This window comes from Aptenodytes patagonicus, chromosome 5 (genome assembly GCF_965638725.1).
Source record: "Aptenodytes patagonicus chromosome 5, bAptPat1.pri.cur, whole genome shotgun sequence".
Classification (NCBI taxonomy): domain Eukaryota; kingdom Metazoa; phylum Chordata; class Aves; order Sphenisciformes; family Spheniscidae; genus Aptenodytes; species Aptenodytes patagonicus.
The window spans coordinates 4132575-4156443 of NC_134953.1; the positions used below are offsets into that span (position 1 = coordinate 4132575).

Below are 23869 nucleotides of genomic sequence, written 5' to 3' on the forward strand. Positions count from 1 at the left end.
GTTCCCTGTTACTCCTGCTGGAGACAGTGACAGCCTCTCCTCCTGACAGCTCGAGGTAGCTGGTGTGCACGGTGGATTGGCCATGATCTAGCCTGAGGACAGGGACGTTTCTGTGCTGGTGTGCTATATTGTCATAGAAAGTGACAAAGTACTTCTTTTTGCAAAGGACTGTGGACTAATCCTGGGTTTGTTTAAGTTGGGAAGATGTGAGATCACGTCCAGCCTCTGTGGTCAGTTTTGTTTGTCAATAGGCAACAAGGATGAACTTAATCCTGCAATACCAGGCTTACCTATGTATGGCCCCCAAGAGTCGCTTAATCCTAGCTTTGTGGTTTAAGCAGCAGCCTGTTAGATCTTCTACGCTGGAGAAATGCTGCCACCCCATGTTTCTCTCCTAACTAAACTCCTTTGTACAGTGTCTCCCAAACAGACGTTGAGGTGGAAAGAGAGTGCCTGACTGTGATGATCATTAAAGAAAAGTTGCCGTTCATTCTCTTCAAGTACATCACAAACACAACTTTCATCTGTTCAAGCCAGAAGTTTATCCACTTTATTAATTACGCTAATGTGTTATATGTACTGTGTAAGTTGAGACAAACAAGTAGCAGGTTTATGTGTAGCTCCTGATCTCCTGAGGGCTTAGAGCATTAATCAATGGCCCTCGTTGGACACCCGGATACATTTTGGCAGGAAAATAGCTTAAAATGCAGCGCATCTTGAATGTATTGGCAAACGTTTCCCAGAGACTGGTTCCCCAGCAGCATACTGCTCATCTTGCAAGGAAGAAGGTTGTTGTGTGTGTCAGCCTCAAAACTGTAAAGTGTTTGGAGCCAGGTCCTGTTGGTCTGGCTGCCTAGAAACATAAACCTTGGCCTTCATTATTAAAGACTTGTTTTGCTAATGAATTTTTACCTATCTGTAATGTATACAAAGGCATTTTACTAACGATAAGGAACTCACCATTCATACTGCCACAGAACTGTTTTGTGGAAGTGTTACAGTCCTACACATACCTGTTTATCAAGACGTCCCTGAGACGGCGTAAGAAGGCACAGCTTTGTTAATGCGATGGAGGCCTCGCCATTGGCTTCACTGCTCCAGGATCTCCTGGTCATAATGTGTTATAACTAGCAGAAGCAAGCGGATGAAAAATAAATAGAAAGAAACCTGAAAAAGTTCTGTATAAATAAATGTGTTGCATAATGTAACATGAAAGCAGAATGTCCCTGTCTCAACAAAAACAAACATCTGCAGACAAAATGAACAGTTCTGCTCTGGCGGTGACAATAACAACCATTACCGAGTTTGCCAGAGAGGGAGAGTGTGTCTGTCTAGCTGGTTTGGTGGGCAGGCGAGGTCATAGAATCATAGAATGGTTTGGGTTGGAAGGGCCCTCTAAAGGTCATCTAGTCCAACCCCCCTGCCCTGGGCAGGGACATCTGCAACTAGATCAGGCTGCTCAGAGCCCCGTCCAGCCTGACCTGGAATGTTTCCAGGGATGGGGCATCCACCACCTCTCTGGGCAACCTGGGCCAGTGCTTCACCACCCTCAGCGTAAAACATTTCTTCCTTCTATCTAGTCTCAATCTACCCCCCTTTAGTTTAAAGCCATTCCCCCTTGTCCTGTCGCAACAGGCCCTGCTAAAAAGTTTGCCGCCATCTTTTTTATAAGCCCCCTTGAAGTACTGATGGGCTGCAAGAAGGTCTTCCCAAAGCCTTCTCTTCTCCAGGCTGAACCACCCCAACTCTCTCAGCCTTTCTTCATAGCAGAGGTGTTCCATCCCCCTGATCATTTTCGTGGCCCTCCTCTGGACCCGCTCCAACAGGTCCGTGTCTGTCTTACGCTGAGGGCTCCAGAGCTGGATGCAGCACTCGAGTGAGGAGGCTTGGCAGTGGGGTGTGCGTGACAGGCTGTTGGGCGAAAGGCCGCGACTCTCAAACCTGCGTTTTACAGATGGGGGTCCGTCAGTCACACCCCTAGCACGTGAGCATTGTCTAGATCATTGGACTAATCTGCTAGTAAATGTATAGGGTAGAAATGATTGAACTTCTGTGGCAACTTTGCTAGCTATTCAGTTTTTCCCGTCAATGGATATAAGCATATGAGGTTCCTGGCCCCATTAAAAAAAAAAAAACAACAAAACTACAAACAGAAACATCATGTAATTGCTGCTATAATACACACACAGAGAGCAGGCATGCCGTTGGCGACAGAATATACACACAGAAAGTAGGTTCGTGTTCTCAGGACTTTTTTTTTTTTTTTCTTTCCCTTTTCTGTTGCTGTTGCTGCTTCGTTGAATCTGTATTTAATAACCCAGAAGCTGGAAATTGGAAACCATAACTTGCCCTCCCAAGTAGCTAAACTCTGGATGCTACAGGATATAGAGCACATCCCCTTGGTCCACATCAGTTTAGCCATTACCTGACGTTCTGAGCTTCCTCTTGGAGCATGAGGTACAGGGTTGAGCCCTTAAGTAAGGCATACTTACGTCTTCTGTATGAATGTGTGTGTGTGTGTGAGCGAGACAGACAAACCCAGACAGATGGAGGGGTGGGGGAGAGAGCAAGAACATGACAGAGTGTGCATACACTGAACTTGTTTACAGTAAACCAGTTAATCTGAAAATTTCCCGGTGGGGTTGGCAGCAGCAGGGAAGCCAGACCGCCTCAGTAAGGTAACGAGAAACCTCCCCTTGCCCTCCCTAAACCATGCTGGCAAACTCTCCGCTGCCTTCCCAGCAAGTTGGGCAATATGTGCATCCCCCCATCCGATGCTAAACGCCTTATCACAGCACTGCCTCGGAGCGAGGCACACTGTAAACAACCGGTGACCCACAGACATGCAGCTTTCTGCCCGATTCCAGCGCCTCAGCTCTTAGGATCCACGAGCAACAGGTAACTAGCCCCTGATCTCCTGCAGAAAATAATGCTGTTCAGCTCCTGCCCGCTCTGGAAAATGCTGGTTTTTATAAGTTTAGCAGTGCTTCTTGCAGGTAAGACATTGCCATTCTTGAATATGACTAACAATTATTTAACTAGTGGCTGTCTTAGAGAAATGAAGATCCCACTTGGGAACCCAGCCCCGGGTGGCCACAAGCAGGTGATCAGATTGCTGACTGTTTAGAATAAATCAATATTTGCGCAGTTTATTCACATTTGAGGCCTGATCGCCTCAGGTGTACAAGGTAGCACTAGGACTGCAGAATAGTGGCACAATTCCCATAAACAAGTACTGTTATGCGGTATTTGGGGTTTGTTCATCTGTCGGGAGGGATTATTAACCGGCTACGTACCGGCTCCTGTTTGTCTTTCAGATTTTACTGAAATCGGAGCTTTTGCCAGTCCAAGTGAGTGTAAAAGTGCAACCATAGATGACATGAATGAGACCCTTGAGGTAAGAGGTTGGCTGCATCAGCCAACCCAGGACCCGCCTTGCGCACACCTTCGGTCGGTGGTGGGAGGAGCGGGGCCCCGCCGGCTGGGCAAGCACAACCTGGGTATTGCTTCGGCAACGCCTGGCTCAAAACAAAAGTACATGGGGGGTGGGGACCGAGATGGAAGAGCAAAAAAAAAAAAAAGATTAGTGCCATTTGACCTGCCATGTCTTTGTAGGTGTGTTTTCCAGTTTGGCTTTGCTCCAGAGGTATAATGTGGCTTGAACATAAACAGTTATGTCTTTTGCCTTACATGTATAATGTTGTTTCCCACTTTCAAATATAAAGTGCTAAATATTTTAAATACAAGTAAAGCCAGTCAACTGAAAGCCTATGTTTTATGAATGAATGCCCCTGCCTTCTATAGGCTAGGGAGTTATCAGACAGTGACCCTTGAATATGGCAGCAATGGTAAAGAAATACCAGGGCAGGGCCTGTAAAGACATTTTTTCACACATGGTCGAGACATCTGTCTGTGAAACATCAAGACAGAAATAATAGCTAGAGTTGGGTCCACATATCAGTACATACTGTGAGCTTCTGCCTGGAGTATCGTTCTCATCACACGGGTGAGGAAAAAAAAAAGGCCGAGGGCAGCCCTTGCCGAGGAGGCGTTCTCCCAGGCGTCTGAGATTTTTTTTTCCCCCAGGGATTTGAATTATATTATTTTCTTTGTATGACTGTTGCCCATCACTTTCCACGATGTTCCTGAGCTCTTCAGCCCGAGAAGCAGAGTTAGCCATGGCCGGGTAGTGCTTCAGCAGCCGCCACGGAAAATTGCGCTTCCTCTTTTTCTTGCATCTGTGTAAGTTCGAAGTAATTGGTGTCTGTTACAATGATGGCAGGCACTTGCGTTTTGGTTGTGGCGTTTACCACAGCTCTGCACTATCCACAAATGTGCACAGGCACACGCATATGGACTGAAAGCTATTTATATGGGTACAGAGCAATAGCGAGATAAAAAATACGGGAACTTCTCTGTTTACACGCATTCACAAATGTGTATTTTTACACGCACACATGCACACACACACACAAGAGAAAGTCTGTGAGATGCCAGCATTCAGAAGATAAGAATAACAAACCAGTGTTTTATATAGAAAGAAGATACATACAGTTGTTTATAAAGGCATCTTTTCATATATAGGAAAAAAAAACCCCAACCCGTACCAGTCCTCCCTCTTGAACTCAATATAATGGAAAAACCCTATCTAGCCACTGTTTCCAAAAGAAGTTACTGGATTTCTTCCAAAAACATTGTGGGAAAATTAGTGTTACTTAAAACTATATAATTTTCAAGATGGTTCTTGTTCTGCATTTAAAAAAAAAAAAAGGAAAAAATATTTGACCACTTTCATAAATTAATTCCAAGGCCTTTCCTCTTCAGCTTGGACTTTTTCTCCCCTAACTCCATAGAAATATTCAAAATGCTTTCATGAAATGATCGCCAAGGGTGAAAAAGCTTCAATCAATTTCCTTGTCTGGACACTGCAAGAAACACTCGATCTCCTGCGCCCTGTTCAAGAGAAATGTGAGGCCCCTCCTGAACCGATGCTCCTCTTTGCTGGGTGTTGAACAAAGTGGCAGTGGAGAAGCACTGAGAAAATTTTTTTTTACCTACAGTCAGAGTGAGCTGGGAAAAAAATACAATAAAAGACATCTCAGCAACAAGCCAGAAAGCAAAGGGTGCTTAACCACCGCGCTGGCAGGCATCTGGGAGGCACGGCAGCACCAACGCAGGGGGTCCCACCATCCCCGCGGCCCAGCCGCCGATGCTGAGCAGCAGCGCGGGGTCGCTGAGGCAGCAGGGCCTGCTCTGCCCTCCGGCAAGAGCCTCTTTGGTGTCTGGGAACGGGCACGTCAGTCATATTTTTCCAAGAAATATTTGGATAGGTTTGGCCACAATAGTACTGAATGTCAGTGCTGCGAATGCAAACGCCACTTTGAGCCACTTTTAAAGTGTAACGGGCTGACAGGGACTTCGCTGTCACAGTGACAAGTGATGGAAAAATTGGGTGTTGCCAAAAAAAAAGAAAAAAAGCAAATAAAAATGCTTACTTTGACAAAGTCAGCTAGTGGGGGCAGTTATCATCCATACCCAGGTCAATGAGTATGCCTATGGTTTGCTTGGGGAGGGGGACACTTTTATACTCACTTTCACTCTGATATGTTGTTTTCTCGCTCTCTTTTTTTCTTTTTTATCCACTCAAAAGTTTGCAGGCAGCTGCCTCCGTGCCCACTCCCACTAGCCCCTAGAAACGGCGGGCTGGTGTGTGTCACCATTGACAATACTCAGTACTGCAAACCCATGTGCAACGAGGTAATATTCATGGTTTACTGCTGCTATACTGCTGGATCTCTTCATTAATTTACAAGTGTTTATTGTGTAATGCAGAATTTTCCTTGTTAATTTTTTTTTCTCCCTTCGGGCAGGGAGAGGTTGTAGAGTTTGTATTGACCTTCACTGGCTGAATGTTTCTTCATCTTACGGTTACCATGATGTAGCCTAAGACACCGTTTGTTTGTTTTTTCCCCATCTTTGTCTCCCAAGCATTATGACTTTCAATTCCTCAGAAGAAGTAGGCTGTATGAAGTATGTGGCAACGCCACCGGGTTTTCCTGGACAACGCAGCTTGTCGGAGGAAAGGCACTGGCTGTTTGTAACCGTGAGTATTTCTCAAACACATCTGGCCGCAGGGATGGGTGGCTCTGTCTGTTCTGTTTAAAAAAAAGGAGGAAAGAAAAGTTTCTCTTTTCTTGGCATGTGTGCCATTGTGAGAGCGGACAAACGGCTGAACCAGCAATCACGTTAGCTTTAAAACTACCACGAAGGCCTGGGCTGGTGAGCATTGCTATTTCAGTTTGGCTTAGCAAATACGACGTGCATGCAATGTTTGTGGGGAGATGCACTTTGGTTTTTTAAACAGTAAATAGGTATCAACTTAACACAAACCCTACGTTGCACAAGGGCTGTGTGACCCACTGGACAGACAGCAGTAGAACATAAAACTGCTGTTTATCTTGCAACAGTAGTCGAAGACCTCAGCAAAATTGGCCAACACCTGCACTATTCACTGTATGTACACACAATAAAACCCAGCAGCTGGCCCCAGCCAGCAATGCTGCCTTTTTCATGTGGCAGCCCAAGGGTTTTAATACTGCTTCCATTGTGTCCAGTGGGCAATCTGTGACCTGAAGCAGGCTGTCTGACTCCATTGTTATTGCCTTAATTTAAAAATAAATGTGCGTATACATACACAAAAGGGCCAACCTATCTCTCCTGTGGTTAATGGAAAATATTTTACTGTTGACAGTGCCTTGTTGCTAGAGCAGTTGTTTCCCAAGGCTTACCAAAAGCAATCATCTAGGCATTTTTATTCCAAGTTGAAGTCTAGTCTGGAAAATGGGAATGCCTGCGCTTGTTTAAAGATCAGGGCAAATCTAAGCTAAGTAATTCAGCTGCCTTTTTTTGTTGTTGTTGCTGTCATCTTTGATCTTTCCAGCCTCTGAGATGGCCATCAGCGGAGCTACATCTGCCTATTTCCCCACCAACAGCACCTGTCTGCGCACATTAGCCTTCACTAAAACTCAGACAGAGCAGCTAAACATCTTCCTCAAAGAGCTTGGTGAGCAAGGCATCGACGGTTCCAACCGTGACAAGGAGGCTGACTGTATCATCTGTGGTTATTAGCACCAAAACGCCCGTGCCACAGACCAACCAGCCATCTGCGATTTGACATGGGTATTTTGACAAGAGAAGCGGAGCAGTGAAATCACTGCAAAGACGTGTAAACATACAGCTTTTATTTAGTTAAAGGACTAGAGACCATAGTCATGATTTGACCTCAGCCCTTGGGTACAGATATATAGGCTAAACCTAATCACATAGCTCATGGCAGGGGTGTTTCAAAGAAAGAAGATCACTTTTATGGCTTAAATTTGTCTAGCTGGAATTAAATAAGAATTAGAGTTGTTTAAGGGATGCAGTCATTAGTTAAACACAATAATTGGTATCAGAAATCATCTTCTGTCAGGGGTCATCTTTACTGAGAAAGGACCATGCTTTTAGTTGCTTTTACAGTTGCCAGTTAATCACTATTGTTGCTCTGATGACCATTAAAGCAATGCAAGTCACAACAGCTACTGGCTGTAGGGGTGTAATTCTTTATTCATGCGCCCGCTTGATTGGGGGTTAAATCAGGCTGTACATACCGCTGGTCAAGGCGCTGTGCTTCGCATGAGCTACAAAGTTGAAGCACTGCAGTTTGCTGGTGGGACAGCTCAAAGGTTTTTATCACCTTGAGGACATCCCACAGAAAGACGTAGCCTTTAGATACACTTCAATGCATTGCTAGGAGTCAAAAAGCGTCCTGCATGCTTGCTGTAACCAGGCAAAATGGCAGGAAAAATGTAACATCTCCGTCCAGTATGAAATGCGAGAACTGGGATTGCCCCAAACTAGCAGATATTTCATCAGGTCTTCTCTGCCAAAAAGATGAAGGAGGCGGGTGTTGAGGGCCCTGCAGGAGAAGCTCTCTGGTTAGAGTGCCAGGGATCAGCTTCCTCCGTTCAGTCCCCGTGGGGCAAAACCATGGTGGTTCTGGAAAGAAAAGTCCTATTGACCCTTGGTTTGCTCTAAGAAGAGCTGTGCCCACCCTGTGGGATCTGGGGCTGCAGGTGCTCTTCTGCGCTCACACTTCCTCGCGCTCCCTGGGCGTATGCGGCACACGCACCTGCGGGGCCTCCCTTAGGCAGAGGTTGCGGTTCCACAAGCTATGGCTCAGCTTCGGAGGGAAAGTACAAAAGCAGCCGAGGTCTGGCTGGTGATAGAGTTGGGACGGGCCATATGTGGGTAGAGCTCTGGGGCTTTGGACTGAGCACAGGGCTGACCAGCTGAGATGCTCTGGTCTCAGCACAGTAGTGCCAGGGCAGCTGCTGGTCCTAGCCCAGTATTTCCACAGCTTCTGGCTAGTCGTCCTCCCCATTTTTTCTCTCCTCTTCATTCTATTTCCAAACTGGGGCAGGTTTGGCCGTTACCAGAGTTCGCAAAAATTTAGCCGGTCATCTGAATTTGTAACAGCTTTAAACATGAACCAATAGCCAAGTGATTTCTTTGTCATTGATTCTTCTCATGAAATATAAAAACTTGTTCCTGCTCTAATGCCCTTCCTTCTGTGAGCTCTCTCTCTCTTACACACCCCCCGCAACGCCCCCTGAGCACGTGTGTGTACTCTGAAAGACCAAAGCCACAGAGTAAGTGTAAAGAGCAGAAAGCCCAGGCCGTTGTCCACCTGGCACTTGGTGCAAGTGAAGACCAAAGACAACATAGCACTGGAGATCCAGTTTATTTGTGGAACGTAGCTAGAGAACAGACGTGCATGTGAATTATTATGAAATCTAAACAAAAAGCTTAGCTAGTGCTTGCTTGGTTTTCAGTGGAATCTGTGCTTGGGGTTTTGTTTTAATTTTCTTCTGTTGAGCAAACACTGAAGCCGTAGATCTGAAGACAGCCAGCTCATCTGTTTGTGTTTCCTTTCTCTTCTTTACCTTTTCCCTATTCCTGTGAATCTCGCAGACACAGACAGCGTAGTTATGTGGTACGCGATGTCTAATTGACCTTTACCTCATTAATCAGTTAAATGATTTAGATATATAAAATTACACACTATCTTTCAGACTCAGAATCCAGTCATTACAAGCAAAAAAACCCCATTGTTTGCTTTTGGGCCCAGAACCAGACAGTCATATGACTGTGAGTGTAGCAGACAATTACACCAACAAAGGGATGAGTTGGCTGCTTTGGCTGCTTATAAACTATGAGGCAGTAACTGAAGTCATTGTCTTGGAGACAAAAGTGCTGCAGTCTTAAAGAAAAGCAATGGTTTTTCAATCACTGGTGGGTTTGTTTATTTCTGGCAAACAAATAGTCTCTTATCAAATGAAATTATAATGTCTTCGAGTCTTTCATTTCCAGCCAATTCATTTTCCGCTGATGCTCAGATAAAATATCTGAAGCACCGAGCACTTTCCAGTATCATTTTCCTACTGGTGCTAAAAAACATTTTTCTCTGAGTTACATTAAGCTGTTCAAGCGACTTTCCAAACCAACCAACAAAAGAAAAGAAACCCAGTATTAGATTTCATGAGGAGATCAAACCCATTGTTCTTGTAAACGAAGAGAAACTGTTAAATCTGTCCATCAGAAATCCTGCTAATGAGCGTCCCATAACGTGGAAGAATTAGGCTGGAAAGCTTTGATGTGGCATGAATTTGATATTAAGCGGGAGATCGGGTTGTCGGGGTTTTTTTCATAAACTTGCAGAGAAGCAGTTTTGTTCTCTTCCCACCATCCAAGTTATTATTTATATATAAGAAAGGGAAGTTGAAACAATAAGCGCATACGACACAGTTAAAAACTGAAGCAAACTTAATCACATTATTTCCCAGAGTAAATTTGCGTAATGTAATTCAGGCAAATAGTTGCTGTATGTCTCCATTAACTTACAGTCGGTGTCTGGCCGGGCATGTCTGAGCATCGGGCCATCCCTCATGCTCCTGCTCTAACCCTGGGATGGGGAGGGCTTTGTGTTCTGGCACTCGGGATTTCCAGAGAGAGGAAAATTCATATAGAAGGAAAGAAACGAAAAACATTTTAGGCCAGTAAGTTTTCAGATCAGACAAAAGAAGCACAAGATGCTTATTTATTGCACCATTCTCTGTTGGGTTTTTTTTTTTTTTAGGTTTCACAGTACAACCAGGCTAAACCACTGCCTCCCCAGAGTATACTGCCTGCTTTTGGTATGTCCACCTGCATAACTGTCAGTCATCTCAGCTAAAGGCTTTGGTAATATTTACAGTGTAACTATAGAAAGGCAGGCTTTCTTGCTATTAGTTAAGGGAACACAGTGCTGTGTTACGCTTGCTTCTCTTTCAGTCTTCTTTTCAGTCCATTATAATGCAAGAGAAGAAGTCAGTCAAGGAACTAAGCCAACAGTAATTGCAACGTAGCCAAAAAATGGAAGGCAAAGTGCTGAGAGCTGTAGTACATGAAGACAAAAAATTACACACATTCTCTTTTCACAGGAACTTAGCAGCAATAGACTGGGAATCCCATCACTTCTGGATGGATCCTAGGCAGTAACAGTGACCCTGAGAGATGTTCTGAACCATCCTTTAAAGGGGTCGGTGGTGTTACAGCTTGTGCCGGGGCTGGCTCACACCGAGCCATGCAGCGAGATGGGCGGCACGCGCTTCATTCTCCAGATCACCACCGCAGCGGGGGGCAGAAACATGAGAAAACTCATTATCAGCACTGCGGCAAAAATGACCAGCAGTATTTCCCATGGGGCCAGGATCGCTTCCACCATGATTTCCTCCATGTCAAGAGTCTGAAGCTGTAAAGCAAAAAATACACTGCGTTACTTTCTTGCAAATAGGCATTACAACTGTATAGATGTGTTTGTTTTACCCAGCATAGGGCTGTCAGCCTCTTTGGCCTATTATTTTCTCATCCTGAAGAAGGAACCCATTTTCCCCGGCTGCACGCCCCAGAAGAGCTCCTGCTCTCTCTGTTTCTGTCCCCTCGAGAGCCTCCGTGGAGCATCAGCCTGCCTTTCCCTTTTGGCTCAGTTGCAGTCGCTGATGCTAGTGTAAGACACCGTGTTCACCCCGACACGCCGGGGCAAGCCTTTGTCACCTTCTCTTTAAAATTTTTATTTTTAAGGCCCTCCCCTCCCACTTAGAGCATCATTACACAAAATGATTATTACACTGACATGTGTCAAAGCTAAAGCTGAGAATAAAAGGATACGATGGAAAGAAGGGAGAACCGTAAATTATCTGCCATCAGGATGTGTATTTTAACTCTTCTTTTTTTCCCCATAAAGTAGGCTTTAGAAACTTTTTGCTTGCCAGAGAGCTTCAATGGACACTCAGTAAAGAATTATGTGCTTTGAGAATGACTACAGATGTATTTTAATGAAACTGTTAAATCTGTTGAAAACCTATTTCTATGTGAAATGGTTTAATCATAGAATCATAGAATCACTGAGGTTGGAAAAGACCTCTAAGATCATCGAGTCCAACTGTCGACCCAACACCACCATGCCCACTAAACCATGTCCCTAAGTGCCTCATCTACACGTCTTTTAAATACCTCCAGGGATGGGGACTCAACCACTGCCCTGGGCAGCCTGTGCCAATGTTTCACCACTCTTTCAGTAAAGAAATTTTTCCTCATGTCCAATCTAAACCTCCCCTGGAGCAACTTGAGGCCGTTTCCTCTCGTCCTATCGCTTGTTACTTGGGAGAAGAGACCGACCCCCACCTCACCACAACCTCCTTTCAGGTAGTTGTAGAGAGCGATGAGGTCTCCCCTCAGCCTCCTTTTCTCCAGGCTAAACAACCCCAGTTCCCTCAGCCGCTCCTCATCAGACTTGTTCTCCAGACCCCTCACCAGCCTCGTTGCCCTTCTCTGGACATGCTCCAGCACCTCGATGTCCTTCTTGTAGTGAGGGGCCCAAAACTGAACACAGTATTCGAGGTGCGGCCTCACCAGTGCCGAGTACAAGGGCACGATCACTTCCCTACTCCTGCTGGCCACACTAGTTCTGATACAGGCCAGGATGCCATTGGCCTTCTTGGCCACCTGGGCACACTGCCGGCTCATGTTCAGCCGGCTGTCGACCAGCACCCCCAGGTCCTTTTCCGACAGGCAGCTTTCCAGCCACTCTTCCCCAAGCCTGTAGCGCTGCATGGGGTTGTTGTGGCCGAAGTGCAGGACCCGGCACTTGTCCTTGTTGAACCTCATACAGTTGGCCTGGGCCCATCGATCCAGCCTGTCCAGGTCCCTCTGCAGAGCCTTCCCACCCTCGAGCAGATCAACACTCCCGCCCAACTTGGTGTCATCTGCAAACTTACTGAGAGTGCACTCAATCCCCTCATCCAGATCATCGATAAAGATATTAAACAAGACCAGCCCCAAAACTGAGCCCTGGGGAACACCGCTCGTGACCGGCCGCCAACTGGATGTAACTCCATTCACCACAACTCTCTGGGCCCGGCCGTCCAGCCAGTTTTTTACCCAGCGCAGAGTACACCTGTCTAAGCCGAATCAAACAAGTATGAGCTTAAGATGCAGAAGAGGTTTAGCAGCCAGGCAGCGGGGCATACGTGCGGAGCAGAAGCAGAGCTAGTAAGTCTCAAGTCTTTAGTTTTGCAAAATAGAAAAAGAAAGAATAGACCAGTTAGGAAGGAGTTAAATCATGTTGGTTTTGAGACAAGGAGCCCGGCCTGTTAACAGGTGTGTCCTAGTTAAGGGAGGACTCAATGCAATTCCTTCAGCACAGGAGCCACGCACCTGAAAGCCGTAAGGAGGGTGAATGTATAAAAGGTGGTGGCCAGGGGCTAAGCAGGGTTCCCCCCCAGCTCCTTGCCCCTGTGCCCTGGCAGTAAGGGGGTTTCCTGAGGGGCTGCAGTGCTGCCTTTGGCCTGGGAATTTGGCCTAGATTTCACCAGAGGAGATCTCAGGTTTGTCCGTTGCTTTTCAGAGGGAGTGGTGTAATGGGTTTCTGTCGCTAAATCCTGACCCTTATGAGAAGGAGAAGACCAAAACAGGGTCGATAGAATATGCTTATTTGGAGGGAGTATATATGGGAAGCTAGTGAGCTGCCTGCAATTTTGTACCTGGCTTAACAGTTGTTAAAATTGTCCTCAGCTCAGAGCTTTTTGCTGTGGCCTGTGAGGAGAAGCAGCAGATGTCTGGTAACAAATCCTGGAGGAGTTAGGTAGGATATTCCTTAATGAAGGCCAGCAATCTGTTAGGCAGACTCTAGATGGAGTTTCTCTTGGCTGCTGAATGAATTGGACTCTGCTACTCAGTCAAACCTTGGCTCTCTGGTGCTAACCTTCCTTGTATGTTTACCTTCTCCTCTAGCTATTGAGGTACCAGTTCAGCCTTTTTTGAGAGAGAGACACAGACCTTAACAGTGGAAAACATGTTCTCTCTCCAGACTCAGTTGTGCCTATCCAGGGTCGGTGTCTGCCTTGCAGCAGTGCCGAGACCTTTCCAGAAACCTCAGCTCTCGCAAGGTTCTGTCAAGTTTTACAGTTAGATTGATGTCAAGTCTTGCAAACTGGGGAAAAGTATGGAGGATGTGGGTGCAGCTCCCCCAGCTCAGAGCCTGGAGCGTGCTCAGGGCTGCTGCCTCCCCGCCAGCTAAGCCACATACCTGCGGCAGGATGGTGGCTGGTGCTGGAATGCTGCCCACCAGCTTTGTTCCCTGCAGCCGGCTGTGCTCTGTGTCCCGCCCGTGTCACCTGAGCTACAAAATAGCTGCTTGGTTATGCTTGTTTTTCATCTGCTCAGGCCTGCAGCTCTGACTGTTGGGGGCTGTGCTCTGGAGCTTGCTAGGCTATGTGATATTCTGACCTTTCTTGTGGCACTCTTGATTTTTTTTTTTTTTCCCCCCTTCCTTTTTCCTCCTCTGTTGGTGGATGAAGGTAAGTGTGAGGCTGTTTGTGCCAGGGGAGGCAGCTGTGGGAGAAGTGATGTTTGTGCTCAGGGAGCTGCCCCGTGCTGCTCCATTGCTGCACACAGCTCCTGCTCTGGGAATAGCAGAGCTGGGCCTCTTGTCCTCTAATTCAATTTTCTTTGCCCATCAATGAATTCCTTTAAATATCTTAATTTCTGACTTGCTTTGTGGTCTCTTCTTCCTGCCTTTTTCTCTTGTCAGGTGTTTTCTGTTAACATCTTGCTGCTGCTACTTTTGCTTCCTTCTCCAGCTTTCATTTCAGTTCTTGCTGTTTGTTATTTCATTCTCATCCTCATTACCCTCTTTCAATTTGTTGCAATTCCCCTGTTGGGACAAGCAGTTATTCAGGTATAGTTTGCATGGGAAATCCCCTGTCCCTGTTTTCTGCTCTATTGATCCTTCACCAGCACCTGGCTAAAGGAAAAAAATCCAGTAAGAGCACCTGCTGCTCCCCCAGCAGCCTGATCTGGTGAAGAGGAGAGCAGAGTATTGCCCCTTTCCTTAAATCCTGGCTGTGAGGGAAGGTCACACCAGTTAACTTCCACAAAAGAAACTTCCAGTGATCTTCAGCTGAACTATATAGCATGTTGTGTAAGAAATAGAGGTCCTAAGGCACCCTGGATGCTGAGGATGAAGGAAGGCTCTGTTCTTTTCTTCTGCTGAGGAAGTAAACCCTGTGGTTTGAGGTGAGGAAGGTGAGGTGTCCCTGGGCACACAGGACTGTAGAGGCATCACGGGGAGGGCACCCCTCTGCTTCGTCCCTTGGTGAAGAAGGCATAACATGTCACTATGCTTGGATAAGGGACTGCTATCCTGGCAGTTGTACCATTGGCAGCGAAACAAAGGTCGGACAAAACAGCCCTGCGTGCGTCTGCGGGCGGGGAAGCGCTCACTGGGAGGCATTGCTGGGTGTCTGTCTGCCTTGGCCCTTCTGAGGTGCTGAAATGCTCTGCAGCCAGAAAATAATGGTGAGGGTGACATTGCAGAAGCAATTGGGAAGTGGTGGGAAGGTCTGTGATAGTGAGGAGACAGCATCAAGGAGTCAAGGCTGTGTAGTTCAAGGCTGTAAAGAGTAGCAGTTCATTTGCCAAGGGCCTTTTTGCCTAGCAGAGCTGTTGACTACATTGGCTTTAGCTAGAAAAGCTGCTGATGGCTAATAACTGATAGTAAGACTGGTATAATGTTCCCAAACTATTAATTTGTCCTTCACCTACCTATTCTGTACTTTCCCTGCACTCATGATGTTCTGGTGTTTTAAGGCTTTGGGCTCTTTAGCTTGTAAGTGAGCGAGTGCTGCACAGCCCAGGGGTGCGTCTGCAGCTTGCTTTGGTCTTTGGGGGACTGAATACATCAGCAACTCTTCATAACTATGCCTATATGACAAGAGGGTCGTGTCATACATCAGTATTACTATATTATGTAATTTTCAGTAAGATACATCATAAATAAGGTACATTCACGCCAGCGGAATCCATCCCAAATAGAAATAGGTGCACTGACAAGTGAGTCTGCTAAACTGTGGTGCTGTGCAGTCAGCAGATACAGAGGCTGGAGGCCATGACTCAGTGACCCTTCTAAATGTTGCTTGCCTGTGTTTCATTCAGCACAGCTGTGTAAGATCTGGGACTGCTGCTCAGTTAAAGAGGTGTTTCTCATATTGGCAGTGTTTGATGCACACAGGCTGTGTGTGGTTAAATACTCTCTCCAAACAGCCAGTATCCCTGCCAACTTTCTAGACCTCTAAGGTTTGATTGTGGGAGGGTAGGAGTCAATCAAAATAGTGGTCAACCAAAACATAGCTCTAGAAATACTAAAGCAGTGGTATTTCTTTCAGAATAAGTACATGCTGTCACTGGAGCTTTGCAAGTTCTCTATCTCAACTAAAATCCTCATCAGTGAATGTGTGAGCATATCAGATCTGGTCTTTAAACCACAAAATATTTTGCAGTAAAGGATGCTTTAGATCTAGTGCCTAAATTTAACAACTGGGTAGAAGAGTAAAGGCCTCTGCAAGGAGTGGAGCTGAAGGCAATAAATGGCATGCAATAAATGACTTCTTTAGAAAAGTATACAATAATGAAGGCATTTGGGGAGGGGGAAAAAGAGGCCTACTAGAGAAGTGTGATTTCTGGTTGTACCTTCCACTTTTTCATTTAAGGTTTGCCTAAAGCTATGCAAACTATTTTTTTTCTGAACTATACTTAATGGAAGACCTTTTTGGGCACTAAAGAAGGGGTCATCTTAGCACCGTGGACAGGATCCTTTCTTAGAATAATCACACTTCTATCCTTACACCCTGCACAGAAATTATAACAGTTTGTTACATAATTCTGGAAATGAAACTGGTATGCTTCATTAACTGCATACGTTTAATGCAATCTAAAGTAGGCCTTGTAAAAATGTATGTCTTATATTGTGGATTGCTTCACTGCTCCCCTTATCTTAGCACAGATCCATTTATGAATTATAATATCTTTAAGATCATGGCACACAACTGTTGCAGAGGACTATATAAGCAGGAAACAAAAGACTTGTGCAATAGTATATTTAGCTGAGGTACCTGCCTGTCAGCTTACAGCCTGCTGCAATATAGAAAAGCCAGAAAATATTGTTTGGCCACTTGATCTGAAGCCTTAAGTTTTGATTCTTAGGAAAAAGCAAAAACACATGTATGCAGACAGGGTGATTTACTCTTTGGCATGGGCTGCTCTCTTCCAGTGAAGTGGATGGGCAGGGTGCAGCTGAGACAGCTGCCCTGTGCCTTCTGCCCTGCAAGGAATCTACCCCCATCTTTCCCCACCAGCTGAAACTATTTAAGAGTGCTTGTCCTGCCTGCTGCAGGCATTGCTGTATTGAATGTTAATCTTGGATTCTAGCTGTAATGAACCTATGTTAAAAAGTCAGTTATTTTTCTCTGCTAATCTTGCATTTTTTTCCTCCAAGTTAGTCATGAACATCTTTTGATTTTAGAGAACTAACAGTAGGGAAAACCTTATGAAAACCCTGATGTATTTATCCCCCCTGTCGCAACTGGGGGGGAAGCTATACTTCCACAACCGATGATGAGGCCCAATGCTGAAGGTAGCAATACTGTTATGCAAAAAAGGCTGACTTGCAGTCTACAGCAGTAGTGTAAAGCTTTAGGACAGCCTTCTGAAGCTTATAGGGGTCACCGTAGCATGAGAAGATCCCCGAGCGAGATTCTTGTGGGAGGTGGTGGCCTCCCAGTCTGTTACTTGCTCTCAGTTGTGGTTCCTCTGAAGACGTTTTGCATGGGGCAGAAAGAGGGGCTGGTATCCGAATTGGCATCTATTTCTACAATTTGCCCTCTTCCAAACTTCAGAATAATGGACTATCACGTAATAATTTTTTCTATCTACTTGGAAAGGTCACAAATCTAGTACTGCTGGCTAACCTCTGGGAACAGAAAAACAAGTTTTAAAAAATTCCTTGGGAGCCTAGTAAATTTGTAAGTGCAGCCACCAAAAGGCAGGATGGATCAAAGTCTGCAAGGCCTGTTTCATATCAGTGAATTGAGTTATATTTTCTCTTGTTTCTATCAGGATAGTCTGATTAATAACTACAGCACTTAATGTCAATCAAAAAGTACCTGAGAGCAAAAGACTCACTCAGTTGGAAGCAAACAAGAAGTGTGGGCAAAGACTGTTTGCCTTTCCCTCATCTTCAGTTCCAACAGAAAAGGTGCAATCCCTTCGTCTCCCCCAACACAGCATTTCAGGTTTACACCCATATTTACATGCTTTTGGAAGGAACTGATTCTGTGTAAATCCTGTGACTCTTAAACGATTTCTGGAGTTGGATGACTTCAGGCAGGTGAGAACCTCAGCGCCTGCAACAGAACAAATTCCCCACTGGTGAACTACTCGGCGCTCTTCTTACCGAGTAAAAACCTTGCTGCTAAATATTTGTAAAGCAAGCATAAAGGTGCCTCAGGCTGACACTTGCTTATCGGCTTGGGTGTCCGAGTATTTATGGAAGCACATCAAGGAAATTAGACCCTTGACTAATGTCCAAACAGGTGAATTGGGTGTTTAATTTTGTGCTGGGTGGCCTGCTCTAAGATTTTTTTTTCTAGTGTTACTTGAAACTCTTGGCAACAGCATCAGGTTCTACCCCAGATGTTCTTGTAGGCAAGATAATACTGACAAATGTAGGCATATGGGTCTCGGCAGTATCATTTGCAAAGACCCGGCTGGAAACACGCATTGGGAGGCTTGGTTTTGCTGCTGTCCCTGAAGCAGGTAGCAGGGCACTGCTGCTTATCATGTATCTTGTCAAGTAATCACAATTTGTTTAGCCTCTTCCACATTCCATGTTGGGGGGAGGAGGAGGAGGGAAGAGAAGAACTATTCCGACATCAAAGAAAATTATTGTGGCTTGAAGAAAGACCAATCAGCCAGGACAAGTTTTCTACGGGAGCTCTAGGCCATTCATTGTACTATTCAGTAGTATTTAAGTGAGAACCAATCCTTCCCTTTTTCTTCTCCATGCCCAAAGGCAGGGTCCTATTCAGCATAACCTTGGATTTTCATTATTACTAAAACAGACTGAAGCTAGAGCAGACGGTACGAAAGAACTTCTACATAATGTAGTTGTATTAGCGCTTTTGGGAATACCTTGGTCACAGACTTACCTTGGTGTAAACAAGTGACAGTGCTCAATTACTAGTTTGCCTGGTGGAGAGTAATCTCCTGGTGGAGATTAATACAGTCAGATTGGATGAAAAAACACAATCAATAGTACTAAACAAAAATATATATCTGAAATGTTCAAGACTGAATATTAGTTATCTCTCTACACAATCATTTTTGATATTTTAGCAGGTCAGCAATTCCACTAAAATATGCTAATTAAAGATATCAGAGAAAACCAGGTATGTGATATTGAATTTCTGGTACCTTATAAAAACAGGGCTTATAGCTCTTTATGTGGAGAGGGGTTTTTATTATCTAGATGTGTGAGCTGCCTAGTTGGATACACGGATCAACTCTCAGTTGCTGTAGCACAGCCGGAGCTGCAAAACACTTCCCGTTTTGCAGAGGTGTGAACACCTCTTCTCCCAGGCACGTGCTTATTTTAATGGAAGAACGACTCAAAAGGGCTAAACCAGCAACAGCAATGAACTTGTTCTGCTTCCTGTTCCACTCGGTCAGTGATTTAAATCTTTAGCCTTCAAGTGGGGAAAACAAGTGTTACTGTGTACTTGTTCTAACGTAACTGCCAACTTCCTATTAATATTTGATAAATACACATGCCTAGACTAGTTTTCTGAAGAGGTCATCACTGCTGCAATGTCCATAGCGTGCCTTGTAACAGCGTGCAACTGCAGAAAGGTGAATTCCTATGCCACTTCGGTGGCTGGATGTTATAAGCAGAGGTAGCAAACGGTAGGAATGTGTAAAGTTCTGAGAACTGGATTTCTTGCACAGTAATTGACTCAAAATGAGGGTGATGATCAAGAGATAACTACTACTGCAAGTTAAGTGTCACTTAAAACTCCTGTAAAAAACCAGAAAACAAATTGATGAGTTGAGTACCTTAGAGAAAAGGCTGTATTTCAACTATGTAAAGCCTCAGAAAGATCTAGTAACACTGCTTTGATCCCTAGAGGGCCAAACCTTTCAAACCAAGAGTGTTATAAAAATGCTCAGAATCATAAAATATTAAAAGAAATATCACTGAATTTGCTTGTATTATAAATGTCTCCTCTACAAGTAACAACTGAGTAAAGTGCTAATTATAAATATTTCAGTATTTGTTTTTAAAAGGATTTCAGCCTTTAGAAAGCATGCTGTAGTTTAGTCTGATTACTTTTAAGTAAAACCTGTGTACTTTCTGTGAGTAAAGCCACTACAGGATGCAAATCTAGCTTAAAGAACTTTAAAAACAATATGAAGTTTGGGTGCAGAAATCAGATGTCTAAAATTTGGGAGAAGATGTTAGAAAGGTCTGATGAAGACTGAGCATATTTAATAATGCAAAAGTAGTATAGCACACTGCTGGGATTTTGCTGATCGTGCCTTTAGTTACAGTATGTTTCACCTCCCTTCCAAAGTAAGCAGGTGACTACGATGAAAGTTAAAATGCAACAGAAGTGTTTCTCTGCTGTTGTTTAAAGTATACATAAATCACTTTTTCTGGACATGTAAATTCTGATTTTTGTATTTTATTTAATAAGGTGGCTTTATGTGTTATCTCAGAGTTCCTGGCATATGTCTTAGTTTTCTGACTCGAGTGTATTGCAGAGGGAGGTTATATACACCTGTAAGTCAAATAGACTTTTCCTGTTCTGAAATATTTAGACTTCAAACACTTTTGAATAAACTTATACAAGCTGCCGGTCTGCTAACTTGAAAAGAAAAATAAAGGATTGCCTTATGCGGTGTACTTGCAGATGTAACTCTATAACCATTCAGCAAACTATTTTGATATTAGTGAACTTAAAATAAATTACGTGAATAGCAAGTCTGTCTTTTCCTCTTCATCCCTTCCCTGCTGACAACCTCGTAACCAAATTAGAAATAATTTAGCTATCCCCTTATTTTTGCAGAAAGGCCAGCAAGTGGTTGAATTGGAGTTGAACGTTTGCATCTTTCTCAACTGGACTACCTGAAATAAATTCTGGCTTTCTCTAAAGCTTGAGTGGTCCTGCAGTCATTCAGCTCTTTTCCGTCCACTCTTACCTTCTCAGCGTCCTCAAGGTGTCTTGTAAGTCTTGCAGATAAAATCGAGTCGCTTTGTCTGGGCGTCCATCTTCCGCTGTCAGGCAGTGAGAGTGTGTGTTGGAGAAGGCGTTCAACCTGCCAGACAAACCAGGGAGGGTGAGGGCAGCGTCCCCTCAGCTGCGTGAGGCTCAGGTGAGCGCGGCAGCGTGCACAGGTACTTGTTTGTACAGTGGTGCCTGTATCACCTCCCACTTGATGTTCTTAAAGTGGCACAATCCTTCCAAAGAAAGGATGAAGCAGTTCTGCCTTGACCGCAGTTTGCTCAGGATCAGCAAAACAACAGCTGGCTGTTCACACATGCACAAGCTGCTTCAGGAGACAGTCACTTGTAGTGAAAAATGATGGCCCTTTTTTTCTTTGCCAGGAAACCACTTGGGGTTTCCTTGTAAATCATCTTACTTACTCAGAAGCGAATAATCTGATAATAACCACGAGTCAGAATCTGAGTTGTTTAATGAGTAGTACACATAGCCTTCAGAGCATGAGGGCTGATGCCCCTCAGGTTATTGCAGATCCAAGGGGTTCAGACACCCAACTCTCTCTTACAACTATGTAAATTCAGCAACCTGCTTGCTACTTGCAAGCTTGCTTTATTTAAATATTTGAAAAATCACAGCTACAGTCTGGCTGCTGCAGTATCTATTATATGGAGTAAAAAGCACATAGAAACCCTTTCAGAGGCTTTGCTAAGCCAGCTCTGGCTCTGCTGCATGCTGTTGTGGAGGTGGCACTACACAGTCACTGAGAAATGGCCCTCTTATCTATACGCAGTACTGCATCTCGCACTTGGCTGACAAGGAAAGATGCGAAGGCTAAACTGCAGCCTGGGTTAAAAACCCTTTGTTGGGGACACAAAGGGTCTGTGCAACTACCTGCCTTGCAACGGAGCTATCCAAAGGGGTGTATGTTTGCACCTACTGAAACCAAAGTCCAGACTTCGAGCCGTGTCCCTTTCGATCTCAAAGTCACCCAACTGGCAATAGGCTTTTTAAACTCTTACAAGACACAGACAATATGAACTGGGGTATTTTTACAGAAAATAATGACTTAAGAATAATTTTTGTGATGGATAATTTTTATAGAATTAAAAACAATTTTCTGAACATTTGTTTGGGGGGAAAAAAGTTTTCCATTATACAAAGCAGAATTGGTAACACTTTCCCCCCCAAACTGACGTGCGACTTCCATCTCTCTCGATATTTGATACTCTTTCATTGGTCTCGCCAAAGCCAAGTTCCTTTTTAAGTTTCTTTTCAAGAAATCTGCTCATCCTGTTTTTCACTAGCTTTTAAGATTAATAAGCTTTTAATCTTAATCCTGGTGGTGGTGTCATACTAACCTCTTTGGAAGTGGTGCTCTCCATTGGCTGAAAATTGAACATCATGCAGTTTGGTTTGTCAGCAAGCCGGGTGGTCTGCTACACGCACAAGTACTGGTAAATACATGGCAAACGGTGGCAGTCTTATAAGGCACAGCTAGTATTTAAGGTTAGGATAGGGTGGATTAGGCTTTTAAAATAACTTCATAAATGTTTTGGAAAATAACTTTGAAGTAAACGGTTGCCAGCTTTGGGGATTCCGCCTGTCTTTTACAAATCAGATGATGCTGTGCTGCCCTCTCATTCAGATTTAGGAAGTAAATTAGGTGCCCGAATGCCAAACCAATCTGCTTTTCAGGCCAAGGCTGCCGTTTCCAGACCTGCCTGCTGTCAGCAGGGTTGCTGGAGGGAGCAACTTCAGGCAGGGTGAGAAATACTTGCTTGCTTTGAGGTTTTAGGTCCTCATCTAGTACCACAAGTAGCTAGAGCGTCCGAACAGGGCTAGTAGCTGTAGCTGTGGAGTAACACATTAAGTCCTTTCCCCTCTTCCCTGGGAGTCCACAGGGGAAAATGCCCAAACATGGGGTGGGTGCGGGAACATTTCTGCTGTGGCACACATTCATTAGACTGACACTGAAGGCAGCCACCTGGAGATAAGCAGGATAAAATAAAAAACTTACCGTGGCTTTAAATGTTTGGGGCGGGGGGGGGGGGCAATTTCATTCTCAGGCTGATGTTCACCATGGTAAACTTCCTAAACTTTATTGGAATATGATGAGTGGAAAACTACTGTACGAGGCGATGCCTGTGTCGCTGTTTCCTCATGCTTGTGGCAGAGTTAGTTTCACAACAGGAGTCACGCAAGGCTGAAGACTGGGTGGGTGAGCTGATGGGTGCAGGCAGATACTGGTGAGCTGTAAAACATTTGTGAGTAAGAGTAAGAATAGCGTTTGAAAGTGAAACAGCGCCTATGGACTCCCGAGTCCTCATTTCCCCTCTAGATACCTGTTTCAACTGGGTTAACGTAAGAACATAACAGTCTACCTAGACCTTACATGATACAGGATTCAGTAGTCTATATTTTGGCTAAGTTGTCCAGAAATAGGGCACTAATTAACAGCTTGTAGATCTCCTTACGTGCTGAACAGATGCATTGGATAAACTGAGGACTTTGCTCACAAAACTTTTCTCTTTGCATATGTTGGGATAACTTTACGGCTCCTGGAACAGGGAAATGTGGTCCTATTTAACATGCGTTATTGTGATGAAGGATTTTAATATTGCTGGAGTGAATAATTAAGTAATCTATGGAGGTAGACCACCTGTAGGCACCAAATTCTTTGGGCAGAAAGGTGTCTCGGTTCGACGTTAGCCCTGTCGCATTAATCAGCTTAAGTAAATACCTGTAAGATAAATTGCTTAGTTTGCAGACAGTAATAACAAGAATGATTCACAGGCCATGACATCAAGCAGAGGGCTGAATGGAGGCCAGGAAGGTCCATGCCTTGTCATAGAGCAGGTGGTGAGAACATACCCAAAATATTTGTGTAATTGAATTTAAGCCACCTCAGGAATGTCGTGCACGGCCAGTTGCCGCTCTGGAATTAAGCGATGTGCACAGCTATGGGGCTCCAAGCAGCCTCTTAGCTGGCCCCCTGCATTCATACCAGCTGTGAGCATACCTTCCCTCCCCAAGTACCTTCATAGTTTGACTGTTCTGTCTCCCTGTTGCACAGAGGGTGAGCCAGACCAGCTGCTCTCTAGAGCTGGATGTTTCCCTGCTCAGCTCTGCATGACCAGGCTGGAACTAACAAAGCTCGTGTGAGTGAGCGTTAC

General features: G+C 44.8%; 2 protein-coding genes across 4 annotated transcripts; one reads left to right on the forward strand and one right to left on the reverse strand.

Moving 5' to 3' along the window:
- The first annotated feature begins 2717 nt into the window (after nucleotides 1-2717).
- LOC143160573 (uncharacterized) lies at nucleotides 2718-7576 on the forward strand. Of its 2 annotated transcripts, none has more exons than XM_076338362.1 (6): nucleotides 2718-2996; nucleotides 3318-3397; nucleotides 4854-4968; nucleotides 5651-5757; nucleotides 5989-6103; nucleotides 6941-7576. In XM_076338362.1, the coding sequence occupies exons 1-6, from the start codon at nucleotides 2930-2932 to the stop codon at nucleotides 7126-7128; spliced, it is 672 nt and encodes a 223-aa protein (XP_076194477.1). In that variant the 5' UTR covers nucleotides 2718-2929; the 3' UTR covers nucleotides 7129-7576. The 2 variants fall into 2 exon arrangements, with proteins under 2 accessions (XP_076194477.1, XP_076194478.1); XM_076338363.1 differs by having other exon boundaries at nucleotides 2720-2898.
- Nucleotides 7577-8766: 1190 nt separating this feature from the next.
- Nucleotides 8767-23118, reverse strand: LOC143160574 (uncharacterized). Of its 2 annotated transcripts, none has more exons than XR_012995406.1 (3): nucleotides 22714-23118; nucleotides 20674-20790; nucleotides 8767-10831 (listed from the first exon to the last, which is right to left on the reverse strand). XR_012995406.1 is itself a non-coding variant. In XM_076338365.1 (3 exons), the coding sequence occupies exons 1-3, from the start codon at nucleotides 22097-22099 to the stop codon at nucleotides 10652-10654; spliced, it is 342 nt and encodes a 113-aa protein (XP_076194480.1). In that variant the 5' UTR covers nucleotides 22100-22706; the 3' UTR covers nucleotides 8767-10651. The 2 variants fall into 2 exon arrangements, 1 of the variants encoding a protein (XP_076194480.1); XM_076338365.1 differs by lacking the exon at nucleotides 22714-23118 and adding an exon at nucleotides 22055-22706.
- Nucleotides 23119-23869: the final 751 nt, after the last annotated feature.